Source organism: Rhinichthys klamathensis, unplaced genomic scaffold (genome assembly GCF_029890125.1).
Source record: "Rhinichthys klamathensis goyatoka isolate OS25496 unplaced genomic scaffold, OSU_Roscu_1.1 h1tg000356l_1, whole genome shotgun sequence".
Classification (NCBI taxonomy): Eukaryota; Metazoa; Chordata; class Actinopteri; order Cypriniformes; family Leuciscidae; genus Rhinichthys; species Rhinichthys klamathensis.
This window is the reverse complement of record NW_026606865.1, coordinates 251,558-276,616: the sequence shown is the minus strand read 5'-3', so window position 1 is coordinate 276,616 and position 25,059 is coordinate 251,558. Positions and strand designations below refer to the sequence as shown.

The 25,059-nt window shown below is 39.1% G+C and overlaps 1 protein-coding gene across 4 annotated transcripts in view; it reads left to right on the top strand.

Moving 5' to 3' along the window:
* The window catches only part of fsd1l (fibronectin type III and SPRY domain containing 1-like), a 66,435-nt gene that overhangs the window by 27,649 nt on the left and 13,727 nt on the right, over nucleotides 1-25,059 (top strand). For all 4 annotated transcript variants that reach the window (XM_056232786.1, XM_056232785.1, XM_056232784.1 and 1 more), the window contains exons 5-9: nucleotides 3,466-3,488; nucleotides 11,936-12,057; nucleotides 21,036-21,245; nucleotides 23,472-23,570; nucleotides 24,064-24,193. In XM_056232786.1, coding sequence (XP_056088761.1) covers nucleotides 3,466-3,488; nucleotides 11,936-12,057; nucleotides 21,036-21,245; nucleotides 23,472-23,570; nucleotides 24,064-24,193 — 584 coding nt within the window. The remainder of the gene's footprint in view (nucleotides 1-3,465; nucleotides 3,489-11,935; nucleotides 12,058-21,035; nucleotides 21,246-23,471; nucleotides 23,571-24,063; nucleotides 24,194-25,059) is intronic.

The following is a 25,059-nucleotide window of genomic DNA, read 5'->3' as shown; positions in this document are numbered from 1 at the left end:
GCCGCTTTGGCTATTTGCCGATACCGATATCAATCCGACATTTTTATTTTATTCTATTTTATTCTTGAACTAATACTAATAGGCTACTAATAATATTATGGAAGCACTTTGCTCAATTAGCAACCTAAAAACAATTCACTCAAATGGAGAACAAATACTTCTCCAGTAGGCTATAAGCTAGTCCACAACACAGTTGATTAGGAAAGACTGCCACCCTTTATTCAAACACACACACACAAAAAAAGTTAAAGTACCATTGGGTTTGAAGTTAATCATTAACAAGCTTTAAAATTACCCTTTGATCCGTGTTCTCTTGCGTCCATTCGTTTTTCCTTTTAAAAATTAACGGTTGTTGTATTTTTAAAACGCAAAGTTGAACACCAAAATTTGAATTGGAACTGTATGCACACCAAAAGCTGTGCAAAAAAATAAATTTTGACATAAGTTATATATAAATAACTTGTTATTTTATGCATGACCAGAAATGATAGAGTATTTTAAGTTGTTTCCACTGTTGAAAGGAAAACGCAAGTGTTCGCGCCCGCGCTCCGTGCCATGCAGTGCGCGTTCCACACTCCCACACACACACACTTGCTTTATGCGTCAAAATCTTGTGTACAGTTTATAAACTGAGGAGACGGATTGCAAAACCGCGTCTATAGTACACCGAAGGTAGTGGGAGGGAGTGTCTGATGTGAGTTTAGGGGGCACGCGTCAGCCAGAGATGTGCGTGCGTGTGTGTGTGTGTGTGTGTGTGTGTGTGTGAGTGAGTGAGTGAGTGAGTGAGAGGGTGAGACGGTCGCCGAAAGAGAGATATATCCAGCTGCAGACCCGCAGCACCACCAGTTTAAGAACCCCCAGTGCCAGAACCGGAAGTGAGGGAGGGGCGGAATTATTTACAATGACACAAGCATGGTTATTTTTGCAAGTATTTAAAAATATTTAAAATTGTTGCACCTTTTAAATAATATTTAGGGTATGTTTTTATTACACAGTGAGTCACTGCTCGTTGTATGAACTATAACTGGTATGTGACAAATAAACAGCAAGACAGCGCTCGTGTTGTGAGAGTGCGCGCGCGCGGCGTTAAGCGCCCTGTCATGCGCAGCAGTCATTCTATTCTACATCACTCACCGATCAAAATAGGCTTTGGCGGGACAAAAATTTGCTTTGGCGGCTGCCAAAAAGCGGACGATCTGACGGGTTTTAGAAGATTTAATACAACCTGAAACTAAAAAACAGACCCAACCTCTATTTGAGACCGGCCTTATATTTACCCAGACCTGCAGCCACACCAGGCGTGTAAAGAGACAATCGTCTATTTGGGACTCGGCTATTATTTGAAGTACGGTACATTTTTATGGTTTCTTTTAAAACAATGCCGGATTTTCTCTCTCTTTTTAGATTTTTGACATTATTTTACATAAAGAAAAATGCATTCTGCACATGTTCTTGTGAAATAAAGTATATTTTATATAAAATGACCATAAGTTTCAAGCATTATTTTTCACCATCATGATCAGGAAGTAACTCTCATAATACAATGAAACGGATAACTATATAGAATTATATTACTCAAAATCAATGTTTTAAAATGCTTATTGTACTATACCTTAATGTATCATTATAATACGTATAAAGTATGAAGTTTCGTGTGTAATAATGCCGTTTCGTGTCTAAGCAAATTACGCTCCAAAACGTTAGGTGGCGTTACTCGGTTTAGAACGTAAGCTCCGCCCCTCACTTCCGGTCCTGGCGCTGGTGTTAGAACGTAAGCTCCGCCCCTCACTTCCGGTCCTGGCGCCGGTGTTAGAACGTAAGCTCCGCCCCTCACTTCCGGTCCTGGCGCTGGTGTTAGAACGTAAGCTCCGCCCCTCACTTCCGGTCCTGGCGCTGGTGTTAGAACGTAAGCTCCGCCCCTCACTTCCGGTCCTGGCGCTGGTGTTAGAACGTAAGCTCCGCCCCTCACTTCCGGTCCTGGCGCTGGTGTTAGAACGTAAGCTCCGCCCCTCACTTCCGGTCCTGGCGCTGGTGTTAGAACGTAAGCTCCGCCCCTCACTTCCGGTCCTGGCGCTGGTGTTAGAACGTAAGCTCCGCCCCTCACTTCCGGTCCTGGCGCTGGTGTTAGAACGTAAGCTCCGCCCCTCACTTCCGGTCCTGGCGCTGGTGTTAGAACGTAAGCTCCGCCCCTCACTTCCGGTCCTGGCGCTGGTGTTAGAACGTAAGCTCCGCCCCTCACTTCCGGTCCTGGCGCCGGTGTTAGAACGTAAGCTCCGCCCCTCACTTCCGGTCCTGGCGCTGGTGTTAGAACGTAAGCTCCGCCCCTCACTTCCGGTCCTGGCGCTGGTGTTAGAGCGTAAGCTCCGCCCCTCACTTCCGGTCCTGGCGCTGGTGTTAGAACGTAAGCTCCGCCCCTCACTTCCGGTCCTGGCGCTGGTGTTAGAGCGTAAGCTCCGCCCCTCACTTCCGGTCCTGGCGCTGGTGTTAGAACGTTAGCTCCGCCCCTCACTTCCGGTCCTGGCGCCGGTGTTAGAACGTAAGCTCCGCCCCTCACTTCCGGTCCTGGCGCTGGTGTTAGAACGTAAGCTCCGCCCCTCACTTCCGGTCCTGGCGCCGGTGTTAGAACGTAAGCTCCGCCCCTCACTTCCGGTCCTGGCGCCGGTGTTAGAACGTAAGCTCCGCCCCTCACTTCCGGTCCTGGCGCTGGTGTTAGAACGTAAGCTCCGCCCCTCACTTCCGGTCCTGGCGCTGGTGTTAGAGCGTAAGCTCCGCCCCTCACTTCCGGTCCTGGCGCTGGTGTTAGAGCGTAAGCTCCGCCCCTTACTTCCGGTCCTGGCGCTGGTGTTAGAACGTTAGCTCCGCCCCTTACTTCCGGTCCTGGCGCTGGTGTTAGAACGTTAGCTCCGCCCCTTACTTCCGGTTCTGGCGCTGGGGTTCTGAAACTGGTGGTGCTGCGGGTCTGCAGCTGGATACTATTGCCGAAAGAAGGATCTGAAGTGCCGGTGTTTCGGCTACAAAAACCCGCCGAACTGATCCGAAACCAGCCCAATTTTTATCTACCCGCCCAAACCAATTTTTGCCCGCAAAATAGATTGCAAAACCGCCCAATCTGCAGGCTGCACCGCTTATCTGGATAAGGGAAATGCTAATATTCAAGCAGGTATCGGATCATATTTTTTTCTCCCCTCCGATCTCCGATCTAGCGTTCTGGGCCAGTATCGGCACGATACCGATGCTGTGGATCGGATCGGGACATCCCTAAAAAAAACAACAACAATCTATTAAACTGCTCATTAACCTGTGCTTTTTATGTTTAGGATCTTACTTTACCCTGTGTTTGTGTGTGTATATGCAGTCCAGCACTGAGCCGAATTGCATGCTTTCACTTCACACCCGCATGGCGATACTAACGACCTGCTCTTTTTTACTCTTCCTCTTTTTCTTCACCTCAATCACTGTTCCAAGGCTGCCAAACAGATCAAAGATAGGTACAGTATATGTTCCACTCTCTGTGTGCGGTTGTGTGTCCACTGCATGACACATACATTCACATTTTTTTTGTTTTGCACTCCTAAGCCCTAAACTGACGGTGATTGTTTCTCATGGGGTCGTAAGGTGATTTTATTGCCGTCCAAATCCAGAATGTCAGTGTTTTTCTCCCAGGCTTCAATCCCTTGCTTTAAGGGTTAATTCACCCCAAAATGTAAATTATGTCATCAATACTCGGCCTGATGTTGTTCCAACCCCGTAAGACTTTCGTTCATCTTCAGAACACAAATTAAGATATTTTTGATTAAATCTGAGAGCTGGATCACTCCTCCATAGGCTTCTAAGGAATTGAAACTGGCCGGCCCAGAAAAGTTATTAAAGTCATCGTTAAAATAGTCCGAGTGACTACAGTGGCTCAAGCTTAAGTTTATCAAGCGACGAGAATACTTTTTGTGCGCAAAAAACAAACAAAAATAACGACTTTATTCAACTATTCATTTCCTTCTCTGTGGGCCTTGAGATTTCACGTAGTGTAACAGCGCAGCGCTTCTGTGTTGTACGTCAGACGCATCATATCACACACATGACCAGCGTCGGCCAATAGTGAGCCTCCGTGTGACGTACAACACAGAAGCGCTGCTTTCTGTCCCTCCATTGTAAATGTATGTACGGTATACTGTCCTTGTCCAGAAAGGGAATAAAGACATCATCAAAGTAGTCCATGTGACATCAGTGGGTTAGTTATAATGTGTTGAAGCATCGAAAATACATTTTGGTTCAAAAATAACCAAAACTAGGACTTTATTCAGCATTGTATTGTCTTCCGGTTCTGTTGTGGATCCGCGTTCAGTGCCGCCGCTGACGTAAGACGCTGCTGACGTGTGTCTGGTGTGTGTGTGTGTGTGTGTATTCCGGTTCTGTTGTGGATCTGCGTTCAGTGCCGCCGCTGACGTAAGACGCTGCTGACGTGTGTCTGGTGTGTGTGTGTGTGTGTGTGTATTCTGGTTCTGTTGTGGATCTGCGTTCAGTGCCGCCGCTGACGTAAGACGCTGCTGACGTGTGTCTGGTGTGTGTGTGTGTGTGTGTGTATTCTGGTTCTGTTGTGGATCCGCGTTCAGTGCCGCCGCTGACGTAAGACGCTGCTGACGTGTGTCTGGTGCGCCCGAGCTTCGTCTACAGTCTGAGGGAGACGCACGCTGGAAACAAAACAATCTTCGCAAACATGTCTAAGGATTTCCACACAGAGGAAGACTTGCAATTTTTTGCCCAGCCATATTTATTTGACCCCGAATACACGGGCGCACCAGACACACGTCAGCAGCGTCTTACGTCAGCGGCGGCACTGAACGCGGATCCACAACAGAACCGGAACACAATACAATGCTGAATAAAGTCCTAGTTTTGGTTATTTTTGGACCAAAATGTATTTTCGATGCTTCAAAACATTCTAACTAACCCACTGATGTCACATGGACTACTTTGATGATGTCTTTATTCCCTTTCTGGACAAGGACAGTATACCGTACACACATTTACAATGGAGGGACAGAAAGCTCTCGGACTAAATCTAAAATATCTTAAACTGTGTTCTGAAGATGAACGGAGGTCTGACGGGCTTGGAGCGACATGAGGGAGAGTCATTAATGACATCATTTTCTTTTTTGGATGAACTAACCCTTTAAAAATTGCTAAGTGAACCAGGACTAAATGCATCATTTTCTTTTTTGAATCAAGGGCACTACAAGCATGAACACACCCTCATTAAGGCCAATTTATACTTCTGCGTCGAGTGTACGCCGTAGGTGACGCCATCGTGAGCATTTATACTTCTGCGTTATGTGTGTGTTGCTCTGCAGTTACACCGCCGAAACACTAGCTGGCGGGGCCGCGTTTTAATGTTTAGATTCCTCACGGCTGTGTTGAGTTTAGGCTACTACAACAAGCAATGGCGACTGAAAGAGAGCGGATCATGTTGGAGTTGGAGCTAATCGAGGTGGAAAAACAGTTCATTTTAGTGAAATTACTAAAACGAGAGAAGAACACGCCGGAAATGCGTAGGAGGAAATGCGATGTTACCAAGCCGACCAATCACAGATCTTGCGGTCCGCGTCGTCGCGACGTGTAGTTACATTTTTGAGACGCAGAAGTATGAATTGGCCTTTAATGATAGTAATGCCAACATATGTGTGTGTGTGTGTGTGTGTGTACAGGAGTCTGATCTCAGACAACTGTGTGCCATTATGTTGATTGTTCAGACACTTTAGTCATGTGCTGCGTCTGAAATCGAATACTTCCCTATGATATATTATGTGAAAAATACTACGCCAATAGAGTAGTACGTCCAAATACATAGTATTCGAAAAAAACACAGTAGGCAAAGAGTCCTTGGATGACCTACTACTTCTGCGGAGATTCTGTAGTGCGCATCTGTTGGACACTTGGCTATCCCATGATGCAACAGGAGAGGATTTATGAATGGCAACATAACGCAACTGGCAATTAATGTTACACACTTACAATAAAAGAAAAAAGTTTAACGGTCACAAAGTAGATTTTAAGCCAAATGTTGTACCTACTATACAGTATACGATTTCGGACGCAACTGTTTTTTTTGTGTGATGCTTGTTAAAGGAGAACTCCGGCGCAAAATGAACCTTTGGTCTAATAAAACATTGGTACCTAGTCAACCGTTCTCTGAGATTTGTTTTCATGATAATCGAATGTAAAGAGTTTTATCTCTAAAAACTGTTTAGCCTATAACGCTAGTAATGGGGGCATCTAATAAGTAAAAAGAAATCGCTAGTTTATACCACTAACAAGGCTCAAAATAGCCCCACACGAACACAGTAACATAATGAGGGTCCCTACATGCAAAACGAAGCATTGAGAACTTTGTAAGTGTACAGACCGTTTAATAAGAAGATATTTTATAAAGACAGTCCACTTCGTGTATACAGACAGGAGCCATCTTTGGAAAACAGTCTCGACTAATCAAACCAAATTACAAACTCAATTTTTTAATTTTTTTTTTTAATAAACTTAAAAGGTGAAACTAATATATTATATAGACTCATTACATGCAAAGTGAGATATTTTAAGCCTTTATTTGTTATAAGTTTGATGATTATGGTTTACAGCTTATGAAAACCCCAAATTGTGAAAAGGTTTTCATAAGCTGTAATCCATAATCATCAAAATTATAACAAATAAAGGCTTAAAATATCTCACTTTGCATGTAATGAGTCTATATAATATATTAGTTTCACCTTTTAAGTTGAATTACTGAAATAAATGAACTTTTGCATGATATTCTAATTTTTCGAGTTTCACCTGTACATGTTATTTTATTTAGTTGTCTGTTCAGAATCGTAATCTTTATTTTAAACAAAAAAATGGTGATTCTGAATTTATCCAGAATCGTGCAGCTCCAGTGTGTAATCAGCCTCAACGCTTTGTAACCCGAGATTCTCCTTATATATAATATATGTAAGCCTATCTGCGGTAGCTTTGCATTCATTAGGAATGAAAGCTTCTAATGAAAGCGGCGAGGCTGATTATACAGTTCTAAAGCATTATTAATTCCACAATGTATGTACAATGGGAGTGTTACTCTTAAAACTGTGGTGTGCTGAAAATGGGCATGATTACTGAAGTAAAATATGATAACAGACTATATTTTACTGCAATCCAGCACACTAACTCCTGTTTTACACTGTGTGAACTCGTTATGGGATACTGTGCCAAATATTGTCTTTAATATCAAAATATATATAAAAATAATTAATTATAAAAGTACAAACTTGGGTTACACTTAATTTGGTAACACTTTATTTTACAGTGTCCTTGTTACATAATGTACTTACCACAGTAATAACAGTAAATCATGCATAATTACATGCAACTAACACTAGTCCTACACTAACCCTATAGTAAATACATGTTGTTAATTAATATTACTCAGTACTTAAATATATAATCACACTGTTACAATGACACCTTAAAATTTGAAGGTGTCCTTGTTACAGTGTAATTATACATTTAAGTACTGAGTAATATTAATTAACAACATGTACTTACTATAGGGTAAGGTTAGTTTGCATGTAGTTATGCATAATTTACTGTTTGTAAAGTTTGATAAAAACCCATATGCAGTTTATTTACAAAAACATGAACAAATACAAAAATAAATCAAGACGTGGCTTGACCATAAACATGAACAAACTCACAACAGCGGTAACAGGGAACAAAGCTAGACAAAGGACAATAGTAACATAAGGGCTTATATATATATATACACACAAGACACACCTGAAAGCAATGAACCAATGACCGAACAGAACAGAAAACCACATGACAAAACCAGGAAACAAAGGAACCATGACTACAAAATAAAAGACATGAACATGAAACAAAACCCAAACCAGACATGAAGATTACACCTGTATTTAGCGTCGTCCACTTGTGATCCGATTGACCAAAACGCACCTTAATACCAGGTGTAAACAGGGTCAAACACACTGTAAAATAAAGTGTAACTCAAACTTGATCCTCATGAAATCATATGTGGAGGATAAAGACCAAGTTTACATCAGATTGGTAAATAATTGACATAGACTTGTTAAGGGCTGTGAAATGAAAACACAGTAAATGCCCAAATTCACAGAATCGTACATAAAATATGTTTTATGGAATATGGTGACTCAGAACACATGCTTGAAGATTTTAACTCATGAAACTTTAAACTCAATGAAACAAACTCAACATCTGGATTATGCAAATAAAATATATTTTTAATTGATTTTATTTTATTTTATTTTTTAAATGCACTGCAAGAATAGTTATGTAACCATGTAAATGGCTTCTCAGTATAAATTAAGTTAAAGTATAAATTAGCCTTACATTATATATTCATATAACGTTAAACATATTCAGTGTGATCCAAAAATCTGAGTAAGTAACTATTTTTTTTAAAGCTCAAAATAAACTGAAATATTTCTTCCACATTGTTAATATGGAAACAAACAAACTGAACACTAGAAGAGGTATGGAAGTAAAATAATGCCAAATGTTTTTGAAACAAAAAAGCCTGTTGAATTGCACTACTTGAAAAAAATATGCATTGCATTAACCATGCTTCCATTTTAATACATTGTATTTTTAGGGCTGAAATTCAGCATGGTTGAATATTTAGGCTGAATCCCAATTCTCTGTCTTACCCCTTCCCCTTACCCCTTCCCCTTAATTTTGCACGTTCACGTGAGAGTAAGGGCTATCCCAATTCTCATTTTGATCTAGGGGTAGGGCTAAGGGGAAGGGGTATATACCCCTTGAAACCAAGAATTTTCGCGAGCTTACTTGAAACCAAGGGGTACCCAGAATGCACTGCGCAACCGGCAACAATTGCGGGCATATCATCCAGAGAGTCCCATAAATTTAAGTATTTTCGGCTTAAATGATTGATTAAAAATTAATGACAGTCTTGTTTTGTGTTCTACACAGTTATGTACATATATATTTGCAACTATGTTGTTTATTGAAACGTTTTTAACGTTTTTTAAAAATCGCTAGTTTGCTACGCTAGGCTATGCTAACGTTACATTGCTGATTTGCACAATCAGTCCCACATTTCGAGATCACCCAAAATGTCCGGGATTCCGCTTTTACTTTCTACAGTCGCCATTCATTATGTGTACATTATTTGACACTGACACGTAGTTAAGTTACGTGCCAGCTTTTCAGGTGATGCATTCAGCTTCAAACGGATCCCGAACGAGACGAAAACACAGGAATATTAGCAATGCTAAAATGCACATCAACATATCACTTCTTTAGCGTTCATGTACGTCAGGAAAAAAACATCGTGTCGATTTATTTTGATTAATATGTGCGAGGGAGAGAGAGCAATACAGCGCTTAGTTTTGAGACGGTGAAAGGCAGAGAGAGAGTGCGCGCGCGCGCGCGACCGGGTCTCCCTCTCTCTCTCTCTGCTCGTTCAGGTAAACATGCGCCCTGTCACAAGCGCAGCAGTTCATCTAGATTTCTCTTCTCCCTTGATTTCTGCGATTTGTTGTAGACAATAAACACACTTGCAGACGGCATCTTGGAAGTTTGTGATAAACACTTGTCGCCCCTGGTGACACAGACGCCAATTAATGACGATGTATGACGTAACCAAGTGGCGTCTCATTTCTTAGGGGTATGTTTTCACCCCTAGCGCTTACCACTCGGTTTCGAGGGACAAGGGCTAGGGGTAAGACGAAGGGCTAGGGGTAGGGGAAGGGGTAAGACAGAGAATTGGGATTCAGCCTTAAGCTGTGAATATTTCAATTCAAAACATTTCAAACACATTTTCGTCATTAATCCATATTCACCTCTCATATTTCACTTCCAAAATATTCAAACTGTTTAAAAATACAACCTATAATATTCAACAGGCAATTTTCGGTTATTTTATTTCGCTTTGGAAATTTGCTTCCACAAATTCAGTGGTTCAAATTCGACAGTAAATTCAACGTTGACATGCAGGAAAAGCGGTAGATTACCGAGTATACTCTTCATCTGCTGTTAGTCGATCTCACCAGCAGGAGGTGCAAGCGCGTGTTGTTGACGAAGACCGGAGCAAGAGTTAGAGCAAGACATTCATTCATAAAAACTAATTTACATAAGCTTAAATTCATATAAGCTTCAATGAACAACATCAATGAGAACATAGCCTATGTTTACGTTGCTAAGAGTGGTTGCTAGGGGTGTTGTGTAGTGATACATAGAGAGCCTAAGCCCCACCCCTCCGCTTCCGGCTCATGGGACCTTATTTCGGTAAAAATATGTATGGTAGTCAATAGCGAGAGACAACTTATCTTTTTATTCCGTCTGAACTGTGCCCTGAATTACACATATGATGTTTGTCAATTTAAAAGATAATTATGAAAGTCAAGAAAGTCACAGTTTGTGATAAAACAGAAGAGTAACATTTAGTTTTATGTGAAAATCGCTCAATGAACTACATCTCCCGGGAAGCGAAACAACGAGCGAGATCCGCTGCTCGTGTGTGTGCAGTCTGGTACAAAACACTCGATGACGGCGTAACGTTACGATTATAACGTAAGACTATAGAAACAATGACAGACGTTAGCTTCAGTAAAGTCAGCTTCAGTAAAGTTAGCTTCAGTAAAGTTAGCTTCAGTAAAGTTAGCTTCAGTAAAGTTAGCTTCAGTAAAGTTAGCTTCAGTAAAGTTAGCATCAGTAAAGTTAGCTTCAGTAAAGTTAGCATCAGTAAAGTTAGCTTCAGTAAAGTTAGCTTCAGTAAAGTTAGCATCAGTAAAGTTAGCTTCAGTAAAGTTAGCTTCAGTAAAGTTAGCTTCAGTAAAGTTAGCTTCAGTAAAGTTAGCATCAGTAAAGTTAGCTTCAGTAAAGTCAGCTTCAGTAAAGTTAGCTTCAGTAAAGTTAGCTTCAGTAAAGTTAGCATCAGTAAAGTTAGCTTCAGTAAAGTTAGCTTCAGTAAAGTTAGCTTCAGTAAAGTTAGCTTCAGTAAAGTTAGCATCAGTAAAGTTAGCATCAGTAAAGTTAGCATCAGTAAAGTTAGCTTCAGTAAAGTTAGCTTCAGTAAAGTCAGCTTCAGTAAAGTTAGCTTCAGTAAAGTTAGCATCAGTAAAGTTAGCTTCAGTAAAGTTAGCATCAGTAAAGTTAGCTTCAGTAAAGTTAGCTTCAGTAAAGTTAGCTTCAGTAAAGTTAGCTTCAGTAAAGTTAGCTTCAGTAAAGTTAGCATCAGTAAAGTTAGCTTCAGTAAAGTTAGCTTCAGTAAAGTTAGCTTCAGTAAAGTCAGCTTCAGTAAAGTCAGCTTCAGTAAAGTTAGCTTCAGTAAAGTTAGCTTCAGTAAAGTTAGCTTCAGTAAAGTCAGCTTCAGTAAAGTTAGCATCAGTAAAGTTAGCTTCAGTAAAGTTAGCTTCAGTAAAGTCAGCTTCAGTAAAATTAGCTTCAGTAAAGTTAGCTTCAGTAAAGTAAGCTTCAGTAAAGTGAGCTTCAGTAAAGTTAGCTTCAGTCATTGAGAGAAAATGTGCTCCTTTGGGGTTTGTAGTCTTTGTAATTACGTATTTTCACAGTCTTATACCTCAAGAGTTTTACATCAAACTGCGACTTTCTTGACTTTAAAATGTATCTTTTAAATGGACAAACATCATATGTGTAATTCAGGGCACAAATCAAACGAGATCAAAATATTTGTTGTCTCCCGCCATTGACTACCATACAATATTTTTCCGATATAAGGTCCCATGGTGGTCGACCGGAAGGGGAGGGGCTTAGGCTCTCTATAGAACCGTTGGTCATAGCCGTGTTTTATCGTGAATAAGTCACAGCTATTGACCAATCAGAATCAAGGATTGTAACTAACCGTTTTATAAAGTTACCTATATCAAATAACCATACTATTATTATTTTGCTCTTTTAGGGTCACGATGGCTCCTGCCTTCCGCTTGACTATGAAGCCCAAAGCCACAGATAACATGACGCACCTGATGGTGGACTTCAGTCAGGAGAGACAGATGCTGCAGGGCCTCCAGTTCCTCCCTGGTAAGTTCATTACTAACGGGTTGTTTCGCTGCTTGTATTACCGGATCAACCTCTCGAGTTTGAACCTACAACCTTTCAGCTACCAACTCAGCGTCCACCATCTGCTTAGTTACTAAACATGTGATGGAAGAATCTAACACAGGGGTGCAAAACAGGGCCAAAGTCCTCGAATTTAGATTTAACTCTAATTAAACGCACCTAATCCAGCTAATCAAGTATTTCAGGCTTATTTGAAAACTACAGGTATGTTTGTGTTCCTTTTCCTCGCAGGTATTCGTGCAATAGGCCCGGTATAAAACCTACATTGCATTAAATGATAAATCTTTTCAGAGTTTATCAATGCATCACCTTATCAATGCATTAAAGATGCATTGCTGGCAAATGACTAAAGAAAGCATTTGTTTCATGATTTTGAGTTTAAGGGCCAGATTTACGGATAATGTGCAAATTAAAGAACAGTAACTCCATTCATTCATTCATTCATTAGGAACAATAATCATAAACAAGCAGAGCCGATGATATTCATCGTTATCTGCTAACAACTATGTAAAGTACATAAAAAATAACATGGCTTGGCAAACAATATGTTTGGATTTAGGGCTGTTCTCAACCAAAGAAAATCTTGGTCGACTGAAAGGGATAGTTCACTTTGAAATTAATGTTTGGTATGTTTTAGCTTACCTCAAGGGCATCCAAGATGTAGGTGTCTTTGTTTCCGCAGTTGTTTCAATTTTGATATTTTTAGGTCAAACCGTTCTTGTCTGTCAGTCATATAATGCAGGTCTATGGTCACCACCTCAAAGAGCATGCACAGAGAAGTCCAAATTACACATGATTTAATGACTCGTAAATGTAAGTACACATTGATGGCCTAAGACACGAAACGAGCGGTTTGTGTGAGAAAACGAACAGTATTTATATCGTTTTTACCTCTTGTAAACACAGCCACGTCCAAGTGATCTGAGGGCGCTGGCGCTTCGGTCTGCGCGTTACTAGACGTAAAAACGATATAAATACTGTTCGTTTTCTCACACAAACCGCTCGTTTCGTGTCTTAGGCCATCAATGTGTACTTACATTTACGAGTCATTAAATCATGTTTAATTTGGACTTCTCTGTGCATGCTCTTTGAGGTGGTGACCATAGACCTGCATTATATGACTGACAGACAAGAACGGTTTGACCTAAAAATATCAAAATTGAAACTACTGCGGAAACAAAGACACCTACATCTTGGATGCCCTTGAGGTAAGCTAAAACATATCAAAAATTTATTTCAAAGTGAACTATCCCTTGAAGTCCTGAAGATTTCGACGAAAAATATTCAGCATCAAACCTTCTAATCTATAGCCTACTTATCGTTCTCTCTTGGGTTGGGCTAATCCAAAAAAGGTGAAAACAAGGGGGTGTTCTGAAGACAGACTGTTACCTGTGAAACAAGGATACTCTGAAAACACCCCTATTAGCAGTTAGTGCTTTCCACCTGATGAAATGAACGCGGCAAAAAATCGACCAATCAGAATTTTGGTCGAACCAGAACATATCGACCAATAGCCTGTATGCACTGGCGAGCATTAGGGCCCTTACATAGTCAACGCATCGGTACGCATACGCGTGCGCAAGGCTACACATCGCTACGCTTCGGCCGCCATTATGCGTCGATGCGTAGCCAAATGTGTCATCCTAGTTTTTGATACGCGACGCACCGATGCACGCAATACTATGTGTTGTCGGTGGGGGCGACATTGCAAGTAATGTACATAAAAAGGTATATTATTATGTTTACAGAAGAAGAAGATTTGAATACAATGGCGGGCGAAGAGCAGGGCCGGATTAACCATTAGGGCAACTTGGCACTTGCCCAGGGGCCCACGACATCTAAGGGGCCCTGGGCACCAGGGGCGGAGTGGCAATCGGGAGAGTCGGGAGTCTCCCCGGTGGGCCGGTAGTGTTTCGAGGCCGCGAGGGCCGGTCTGATAAAATGTATTTTAGATAACGGAGCGTATATTTGCACTAAGTGCCTGTCTTTATAGCAAAAAGACGCCTGTCACGGAATAGCTACAGTGGCGTAGGTCGTAGCGCGTGAAGTGCTTGAAAGTAGTTTTTGATGCGCTCGACCCGAGTTCGAATCCGCCTTTTGCCGAACTCTCTCTTCTCCCTTTTCCCAACACATATGAGATGTAAAATGTATAACCTAATATAAAGGTCTCTAGCGTTATATTTGGCCAACGAACTAAAATCGAAACCATGATATGGCTTTGTGCCTTTATAAAACAGCATAAGACTTTAAGTATAGGCATCCTGTTTGTGTTGAGTGATTGAAAGAAAAGTGCGCTCTTTGCTCACGCAATCAGCATGGTTATCTGGTGTTTTCTCCTAAATAAAAGCTCAAGGGTTTATTTCTTGCAAGTGAAGAAATTAGGACAAAAGTATTTTAATTCTCCTGTATTATAGTGTAATGTAGACTAATATATACTTTTGAAATATTCATTTTCATTTATATAGTACATTTATAGGCTATATGGATTTTACGTCATAGGAATAATTATATAAATCATTATTACATTATTATAATAATAGTTTGGCATCCTAAAACACCATTGATAATGTAATGTGGACTTGAGACTCTATATATCATAACTAAAAAGATGTTTGACCCATCTTTATTGTCCTGGTACAAGTCAATGCTTTTTCTTTGTTCAATGAGCAGTTCATGGGTTGAAGCTCTTAATTTTGATCTCTCAAAGAGCACCAGATTGATGCATTTAACCTTAAAATGTACAAAATTTTCTTGCGGGGGAGCATGCCCCCGAACCCCCCTAGAGGCACAGAGGTCCACCCAACATAGCTTTACAAATTCCTATGGGAAAGAACAACCATTTTTGAACTTTACTCCAGCATAGTACAACAAAGTTCCTTTTAAGTCAGTAAAACTGTAAATGCCATATTAAAATGTCCTTGGACAAAATATACATTTGGCCTGCCTAAGGGGGGGCCTACAAGACATTGTGCCCAGGGGCCTCTGAACTCTTAATCCGGCCCTGGCGAAGAGGAAAAGTTATTCGAGCTTGTTCGTATACATCCGCATATATTCGACAGTTCACCACAATTACATTCCAATAAATTTGCTTTGGAAAATGCCTGGAGAGAGGTTGCGACCGCGATGGGAAAGACCGTGGAGAAGGTGAAAAATGTTGCCGCCGATGTAAAATCAGCAATATGCACTCCTCTTCAGCTGCCATTTTGATCTGAATATCACGTGACCCGACTCTAGACTCTACTACCCCCTGTTGCGTGATCGGTGTATTGCATTTCACGCATCTCCCGTGACGCTTGCGTCTGCTTGCGTACTATGAAAAGGAGCGTGTAGCTCGCGTTGCTTGCTCGCGTTGACTATGTAACGGCCCTTACGTATTTCCGGTTAAATCTCAGGATGGTTGTAAACATCCGGTTATTGTAGAGTGAAGTGCTACCTATGCTACAACTGAATGCTTGTCGTCAAAACTGTTCATTTTCATCGTTGTTGTGTTGTTTATGTTAATGTTTTTACTTGTACTTCGTCTTGACTGATAACGCGATGACATGTAAACGTATGAAATTGTCCTTTCAAAGGCGGGAAGACAGCTCTTCTAGCCACCACTGCTGTGCTCCGCAATGCACAGTGTCTGCAACATGCAATTCTTCAGGTCGTTTTTTTTTTTACTTTTCCCAAAGACATTGAATTAAACTCAGCTACCCTGTTCTGTGTTATGCTACCACTGTTCAGCTTTCGTAAAAACCACAAAGGTGCTCTCTTAGAAATGGTAATCAAAACTGAAATGTGGTAACATAAACGAGTAAAACTTTTGATGAACGGAACCTTGAACAAGTTCAACAGAACTTTTGAACGTGTCACTTAAAGGTACAATATGTAAGAATTTTGTAATAAAATATCCAAAAATCACTTGCACAGTGTGATGTATTTCCTGCAGTTGTGTACTTACAATATCCCAAAAGTCTCCAAAGATTTTTTATTTCAGAGAAATTACCATTTTAAATAAGTGGCCGTCCCGGAAAAAAAATGTCGCCTGTCAATGACTCAATCTCGCGCTATCCTCGGTTTCCGCTCGAACTGCCATAGCCATGACGTAACTATGGCGACAGACGTGGACAACTGCGAAGTGCGTAGCGTTTAGCGGCACGCAGTTCTTGTTTCTTTCAAACATAGACCATGGCAAGCAGACTTTGGGACAAACAAGGAGAACTAAAATGAGGATCAATATCAGCGTGGCGTTTTTGAGATGCCGAGAGCTAGCGTCCGCGACTAACTTGGACTCGCCAGAGCTTCACGAGTCACGACTTGACAGCTTTATTAGACAGGTGAGCAAATGTACATAAAACAAATCAAGGTTATATAACGTTAGCTCAACAAGATGAAATGTTAGAATATGGTCAGTATGTTATTCTAATGTTGATCTAGCTTACTGCTAGTTTCGTATAGTAAACGATCTAACACGTAGTATAACATTATAACTTTCAACACACATTTAAATGCCGTTTAGTGTGATAGTGTAACGTTAGACCAAGTGAAGCAGCGCTGCGTTACCTCACAAGTTTAATTAGTTCGGTAGAATTAAATGTCCTTATTCCTTTATATCCGCGGGACTCGCGTGTGATATCTGTCTCTTTAGCAATCGGGACCTGCTTCATACCACTGTAATGTTTAAAAACATGAATTATTTGCACTCATCCATAAACATTATTAGATCCATCAGCTTGACAGTAAGTCCCATCATTCAGCTCATCACTGCGTCATCAACCTACGCCTTTGTTATTGTTGGAAACTGCGCCCTCTAGTGGCGAAAAAAACCTACATATTGTGCCTTTAATCTAGTCCTACTTTCAGCTGGTGTGGTGGCTTTAGCTTCTTCATTGAGCGGTAGCAGTGGGTTCTCACAGATATCTCATTTGTTGCCCTATTTTTATCTGATACTTTAATAAAAGTACAAACACATGAGGTATATACACATAATTAAATTAATGATTAACCTGAAGCAGGACGGAGTCATGACTTAAAACACTACGCTAAAACGCTAGCTAACGTTAGCAAATTACCTTCAAAGTTGCAAAGAAATGAAGAAACGTAAAATTTAAAGCCTTTATCTAATTTGCTACGTGGTGTCGTACTGGATGCCCGGACGATCCTCTGGATATCGTTAACAGACACTTTCGGCAACTCCAGCAAACACCTTGTGAACTTCATCTCTGCCATCGTAAATGTCGACTGTCACTGTTTAATGTTTTCTTCCGCTAACCGGAAATGTCCAAACATCCTTCCGCCAATGCGTAAGTGATGCGTGCATGAGCCTATTAATCGACTAATGGACTGGGACAGTACAGCCCTATTCGGATTACGTCTTACTCTGGCATATTAAATAAAGGAAGACGAGTGGAGAAAATTCCCTGCCTTCTACTACATAATAATGCCACAAATACCAAATACCTTTAGTAAATCACGTTGCATGATTCATTTAAATACGGTCCTCACATAAATTTGACGTCTGAAAGGGAAACTCCTACAAATGCATATGCAATAAGGTCACCTGTAAAAATAACCCTGTCCATGCATTTTCAGCACTAATGTTTCTCTGCATTTCTTTGGTAGTTCTGGCCCGAAGTCTTAGAAATGCACAATCAAAAGAAGCAATATTTGCATGTGTTATGATGAGTTCTACTGATTTGTGGTTCATCATATAGGGTGACCGCACTGTGACGTCTTGTTTCGTCTGCTCTTGGGGTTTGGATGTGTCATGATGAGTCTGCTCTTTTGTGAGTCACTCTGGCTCACGGGTCTTCAAATGCACCAAATACAGACGTTCCTCAGCATTTTAAAAATATCACTGTAAAATAACACCCCTCTCAGCTCTGATATTACAGTTTGGGAAGAGGATTTGGGTTGTGCATTTCTGATTGGCTTTCGAAACGCTTCAGTAGATCTGCTAAATCTTTCTCATGAGCCACCTTTACATTTGACGACCCCTGATATAAGCCTCTACGTTTAACTATCTCTCTGCCTCTGTGTCCTTATGACACCAAATCACACATTTCATGAATATTCATTTTCTTAAACTGACATTCCCAGGTAATCTTCCCAGACTGTGCCAGTTTAATATTTGCACAGATATTGTTCCATTGCCTGATATTCATTAAAAAAATAATTTGGAGTATGATTTAGTCAATCAGAAACAAAGGTACTTTACAATACTTTATTTATTTATTTATTTATTTATTTATTCTCCCTTTCTGTGGTTTAATTTTTGGGAGTAAATGGCGTGGGGGAGATATTGTTAAATAATGTAATGTAAAATGAGAAGACATCTTTGTAATGTTGTATAAATGTGATCTGAATTCAGTTTTGTCTTTCTCTTCAAAAAGCAATAGAAATATATATATATATATATATACAGGTGAAACTTGAAAAATTAGAATATCATGCAAAAGTGATCATTTTGATGATTATGTCTATGATTACAGCTTATGAAAACCCCAAATTCAAAATCTCAGAAAATTAGATTACATGAAATAAAAAAAATAAAAAAAAGGATTTTAAATACAGAAATGTCGGCCCTCTGAAAAGTATAATTATGCATATGTATATAGTTATATATATTAAATATATTATTTTCACCTTTTAATTTGAATCACTGAAATACGTGAACTGTTGCACGATATTATAATTTTTCGAGTTTCACCTGTAAATATATATATATATAAATTTTTATTTAGCCTGCATTGAGAGCTCATTTCTGCGATGTCAAAACTGTAGATATGGTTAGATCAGATCAAAATATTCAACATCATTTTAACAGTTAAAATTCTCAGTGCATTGATTGGATATTTCTTACATAATTGTAAGTTTGATCATCCTAAAATCCTGAGATTTGTTCGATTGACATGCATAAAGGAACGTGACACATTATTTGCCAACTTACAAAATGCAAAATACAGAATCTCAAAAGTTTACTCCGTTATGTCAAATGTGTGGAGATTTAACACCACTCATTTTCTGATTTCCTGACCTTGAAAGTTTCAACATTGTCTTGCACATTTTGACATTTGCAGAATTTCCCGTATGAAATAGCATCAGCTGCTAAAAATATTGTGAATATAGCCAATGGCAGATCTGTGCTTTTAATACAAGCAGAGAGGATCAGAGTGACCGTACAGCGTAACTGCAATAAAGCAAGTGAAGAGTGGTGTTATTTACGACTGGATGTTATCTAAGGACGGGGTCTTTAACAGGTTATTTAGGATACGAGATGATCTCACACACACAATATGATTTTAGAACATATTTTAATATATATAAATAGAATTAATGTGACCATCTAATTATTAAACTGTCCCGCAAAATTACATCTACGTCCTTCAACAATGCGGGACACGTGTGAGAGAGAGATACATTTAGTACTATTATACACTATGTAAATATTGATTTGCATTAGTTGGAAAGCATTTTTTCCATCACGTTGGATAATAACTATTTAAATTCCCAATACGCTTTGTTAATTGTAACCGGCTTTGTGACTGTCTGGCACTCAATTTGTCCAGGTTTGAGAGACACAATATAATTTACTCTACTGGATCTGTTCAGTCTGCTAAATATAATGAGGCTAGTTGGTAAAAATCACATTTTATACTTAAATCAATTTCCTTAATTAGCAACTAGTTTATTTTCCTTCCTTCACAAACAGCATTTTTTTTATATATTTATTTTAATATTTTTATTACACAGAAGTACTGGTCCTGAGGTAGCTTTAAGAACATCAATAGTGTAAAAACTGAGTTTATAATCAGAATATAGTCACTTAAATAGTCAGACCTAGCGTTAGTTTAGTTATTTAAACGTAAGATGACATAAAAAGACACGTTCCTCAGTGTTAGGGTTAGTTCAACTCAACCATCAGTTTTCACACTTTGGTGTGAAAAAAGCATCAACCCTGTTAATTGAAGATTTATTGTGCACTTTAGGTAGATTTATTGAACAAAATGGGAGTTTTCACCAGTGTGCGGCAAGAAAAGTGATTGTTTTTCATGAGACTTTTGTGAGTACTTCATACTTTACCTTGACAATTTATTTTTAAACCTAGTGATTTTATAATGTTTAATATTTATTCAAAAGTGAAACTAAGTGAAAAAATATGACAGGAAACGTCTAATATGAGCCAATAAATGCTCCTCTGCCACCATCTACAGGTTATAGTGGTAATTAATGTCTTTTTTTATTTTTTTATTAAAGTATTTCCTATCAAATGTTGGATTTCCTACATCTTGAAACGTTCAGTTTTAGTTACAAATAGGTAACTCTGTGTGTCCAATTAAAAACACCCTGTTTCTTATTCAAACGTTCCCATTAGCTTCAAGTCTTTATTTGAATCAATAAAACTGGTTTAATGGCAAATTAGGTATGTGTGATTACTGCATGAAAATATAAATGTCATCCATTAATGGTTTAGTGTAGATGTACAGTGAGGACAGAATAACAGCTCACAGTTCACTGGAAATACCCAAGCTGGCTTATCGAAAACCAGGAAGAACTATGCATATGGTCAATTGATGCTTCATATATAAAGATTGTATCATTACATCATTACACCATTAGCTGGCGACAAGTGACTGTTAAAAATATATATTTGTCATTGAATCATTAATTTAAGAGATGCGTAAATAAAAGCTGATTTATCCAGTAATAAACCAAGTCTTAATGAGTGAGTCATTGAATCATTCACTCAACCCGAGTTTTTAAAAACATTTTACATAGACTGCAGCAATTCGCATTTTGTCATAACCTCTAATTACATGTTATCTTGTTTAGTTGTCTGTTCAGAGTCATGGGAAAATCATGCTCTCTATTTGAAACTCAAAAGTGTATTCTCTATGTATCCAGAATCGTGATATGCATGAAACGCTCAGTGCACTGTTGTGATCTTCCACATTTAGTGCCGAGAGCCCCAGAGATCGTGCTCGGGGACTGTCTGGTGATGGACAATGAGGTGACCGTAACCTGGAGGATGCCGATGGAGGACAGCAAGATCGACCATTACATCTTAGAGTACAGGAAGACCAGCCACGAGGGTCTGCCGCGCGTGAAGGACGAGCAGTGCTGGGAGGTGCTGGACGACATCAGGACCACTGAACACACACTTCAAGGTGCAGCTGCAGTGTTGCTTTAGCTCCATTGATGTAAGGAATAATTGATGACGGGATGCGTGGTGCAGTAGGGCTGTCACTTTACTTTCGAAAATCGATTGCACAATCGATCGGACCAACCAACACAAGTTTCGAAAACGAAAAAAGGGAATCGATTCGGCCTTTTTTTTTTTTTTTACCAAAAATGTGTTTTAGGTGGACAGATCAATACAGGACACAGAACATGTAGGATGCTGGAAAATAACAGTGTCTTTTCTGTTAACCAAATGCTTTTTAATCAAGTCAAGTCAAGTCATCTTCATTTATATAGCGCTTTTAACAATGGAGATTGTTTCAAAGCAGCTTTACAGAGATAAACATACAATTTACGGTAACAGAGATTGTTTTGGCTTTATAGCGATTTTGAATAATGTTATTTCCGGCTAAAGTTGGTTTTGATTGATTCACTTCCAGCAAAATTATCATTTGTTATTACATTAGGGGCCACTAAGACGACGGCGTTCTCTCTAAACAGACTTTAAACGCGAACCTGTGACCTGATGGTGTTCACATGCGCATTAAAAATGGATTCTATAGTTAATATTCGCTATTACTTCAATGCAAGTGAGCAAGCGCGCCGTTATTTGTTTCTTAGTGACGTGTGTATGTGTGTGTGTTTAAGTAAGCCAGAAATGCACAGATTCTGCAATACGCTGTATTTAATATATCATGAGGATCACGAGTTGCGTATTTGCGCTAAATCCGCGCAGATTTGGCTTACACGAACTTCCCCAGCAAAGTGAGTAAACATAGAAACACGCCAGATTGGCTCGTGATTTGACAGCGTTTCCCGCCAAAGTTCATTTTTACCCGCATTTGGCGAGTTGGAGGGTGTTAATCTCAATCCCTGAGTGTTGCGCTCCTGTTTGTCATTGTGCACGAAACTTCACGCCAATAAATCTTCAGAAATATTGCTGACTTGTGCGTCTCAAGCGCCCTCTTTACGCTCGTCCTAATGCCTGTTAGGTGTCCGTGGATTTGCCTGTATTTGGTGTTGAAAATGGAAACGTCTTTAGACATTGAAAAGCGATTTTACAATCGGTTCAATGAACACTTATGTCTCAAAAATCGAACAGGATTTTTTCACAAAAGTGACAGCCCTATGGTGCATCATGGCCGTTACAGCTCGGCTGTGCATTATTTTCAATAATTCAACGGCCCTATCTTATAATTCAACAGTCAATTATTCTGCTTATACTGTGGTTATCACAACTCAAGACATAGTAGACTAATACAGTTATTAATGCAGTGAGAGAGAGAGAGAGAGAGAGAGAGAGAGAGAGAGAGAGAGAGAGAGAGAGAGAGAGAGAGAGAGAGAGAGAGAGAGAGAGAGAGAGAGATTAAGCGTGTGTGAATTACCTGAGTGAGTGCGTCTCTCAACAGTGTTCGGCAGCAGTGTCTCTCTACTAATAGCGAAACTGTACGTTTATCTGCTTCAAGAACAGCGCCATTATTACCTCTATAGTGAGAAATGTCATGTAGCTTTTAAGTTGCTAAACTATTTTACTGATAACTTTTTCTGTACTGTGTGTGTGTTTGTTTGAGCGGGAGAAAGAGAGTATGTGCTTTCCGTTCATAATAAAATGCCTTTTTGTGGCAAAAAAACATGGAAATAATTTTATAGTAGCTTTTATCTTATTGTTTACTATATAGTTTTAGCTCGATTAGTGTCATTGTGGGTTTTGGTTCTTTTTCTTTTGCCTTGCATTTCCCTGAAAATAATATTATAATAATATGCACACCTTAGAATGTTCGTCAACCAATCAGATTCAAGCATTCATTAGCTCTGTAGTATAAATAATACTATTATAGGTTTTGTTAATATTTTGAATTAGATTTTGTTTATTTAAATATTTGTTAATTTAGATATTCGTTTTGTCATTTTTATTAGTTTTTTTATATCTCTATATAGTTTTTATGAAGTTTTAGTTTATTTAGTTTTAGTTATTTTACTACTTCAACTAAAATTAAACAAAAATGAAAATTTTGGCTTGGCAAATAGCTGAAATAAAAATAAGTTTATGTTTTTTCTGATTTATTTTAGCTAATGTTTGTTTTATTTCATTTTGAAAAGTTAACGAAAATAAAATGAGCAGTTATGTGCTGCTTTTTATGACCTTGTTTAAAATATTCTACATTTCCCACTTTCATGCACAAGGAAAACGGTCTATTCTATTCATTCGGCAGGGTTAAGATTCGACTCAAAATTCATGAACTTCCGGGTACGAGCATGTAACAAAGCAGCCGCAGGTGATTATTCGGACCCGGTCACCTTGGAAACTAGAGGTAGGGTTGTGTATTAAACTATGTAAAATCATTATATATATATATATATATATAATGTATGCATATGTGCTTGTGTGTTATTTCAAAGGTATGGGGTCGGATTTTTTTTTAAACGTGACAGTAGAGACATTTATAATGCGGTTCTTTTGAACTCTATATTCATCAAAGAAATGTTTCCTCTAAAATATTAATGTTTTTCAACATTGATAATAATCATAAAAGTTTCTTGAGCAGCAAATCAGCATATTAAAATGATTTCTGAAGGATCATGTGACACTGAAGACTGGAGTAATGATGCTGAAAATTCATCACAGGAATAAATTACATTTTAATATATATTCACACAGACATTCAAACATTATAAAATATAGTTATAATATTTCACAACTTTATAGACCCCAAACTTTTGACAGTAGTATTTGTAGAAAGGAATGTTACTGGATTGTCCTGTTAGTACTTCTGTGATATTGATGGTTGTGTCTCTCTGTGTTAGCATTTAACTTCAGCTTTGACTCCACGTCATCTCATCTGAATCTGAAGGTGGAGGACCGGGGCGTCGAATGGGATCCGCAGGGAGGAAAAGGCCTAGACAGCAAAGTCAAAGGGAAGGAGAACAAGGGCAGGTAAGAAGTTTAGCATTCGTTCTTTCATTGAATCAGCCATGGATGAGATTAAACGAACATGTTTTTGCACTCTCAATTTCTGAGTTAGCAGACAGAAACCTGTCAGGAGGAAACCATATTTCGTCATTTTTATTAAAAAATCATTACTATTGGTCACCCTTTACGTCTTTCTGTGAGTTTTGCAAATATCTAACCAGTGAAAAATATTAAAAAGTGCTTGACTAAAACCTCATAACTCCATTGGATACTCAAACTGTCAGTCAAACTTGATAACTCCGCCCACCTCTATCGCGAATGAAGTGCTGCACACACTTCATCACTGCTTGTTTGCAATGCAATGGTAAATAAAGAACTGGTTCTTTGAAAAAGTACTGCATTTTTGCCCACATAGCTACAATAAACGTCCGAAATTGTCTGAAATTCGGTGGTCAAAAACCTCGAGACTCCATTCAACTGTCTGAACATATATAATGCCACAATATCAACTTTGACAATGCGATGTTTAATTATTCAAAAAAGTGTTTTTTTCCCATTTCCTGAAAAGTAGCATTTTTTGGAGAAACAAGGTTTCCGCCCGACAGCGACGATATGTGATGTGGTGTGTGTTAGTCGATTTATTATTAAAAGTTAGTGACATCAGTTAGTGTAAAGCCCTATCCGGAGTGTAATGTACTACAGCGTTGTTAATGTTACCTAAATCGTTTTGGTAATTAAAATAAAGATGAATTAAAATAAGTATTGACGGAACGATTAATCGCATCCAAAATAAAAGTTTGTGTTTACATAAAATATGTGTGTGTACTGTGTATAATTATTTTTTATATATAAATACACACACAATGTGCATGTATATATTTAAGAAAAAT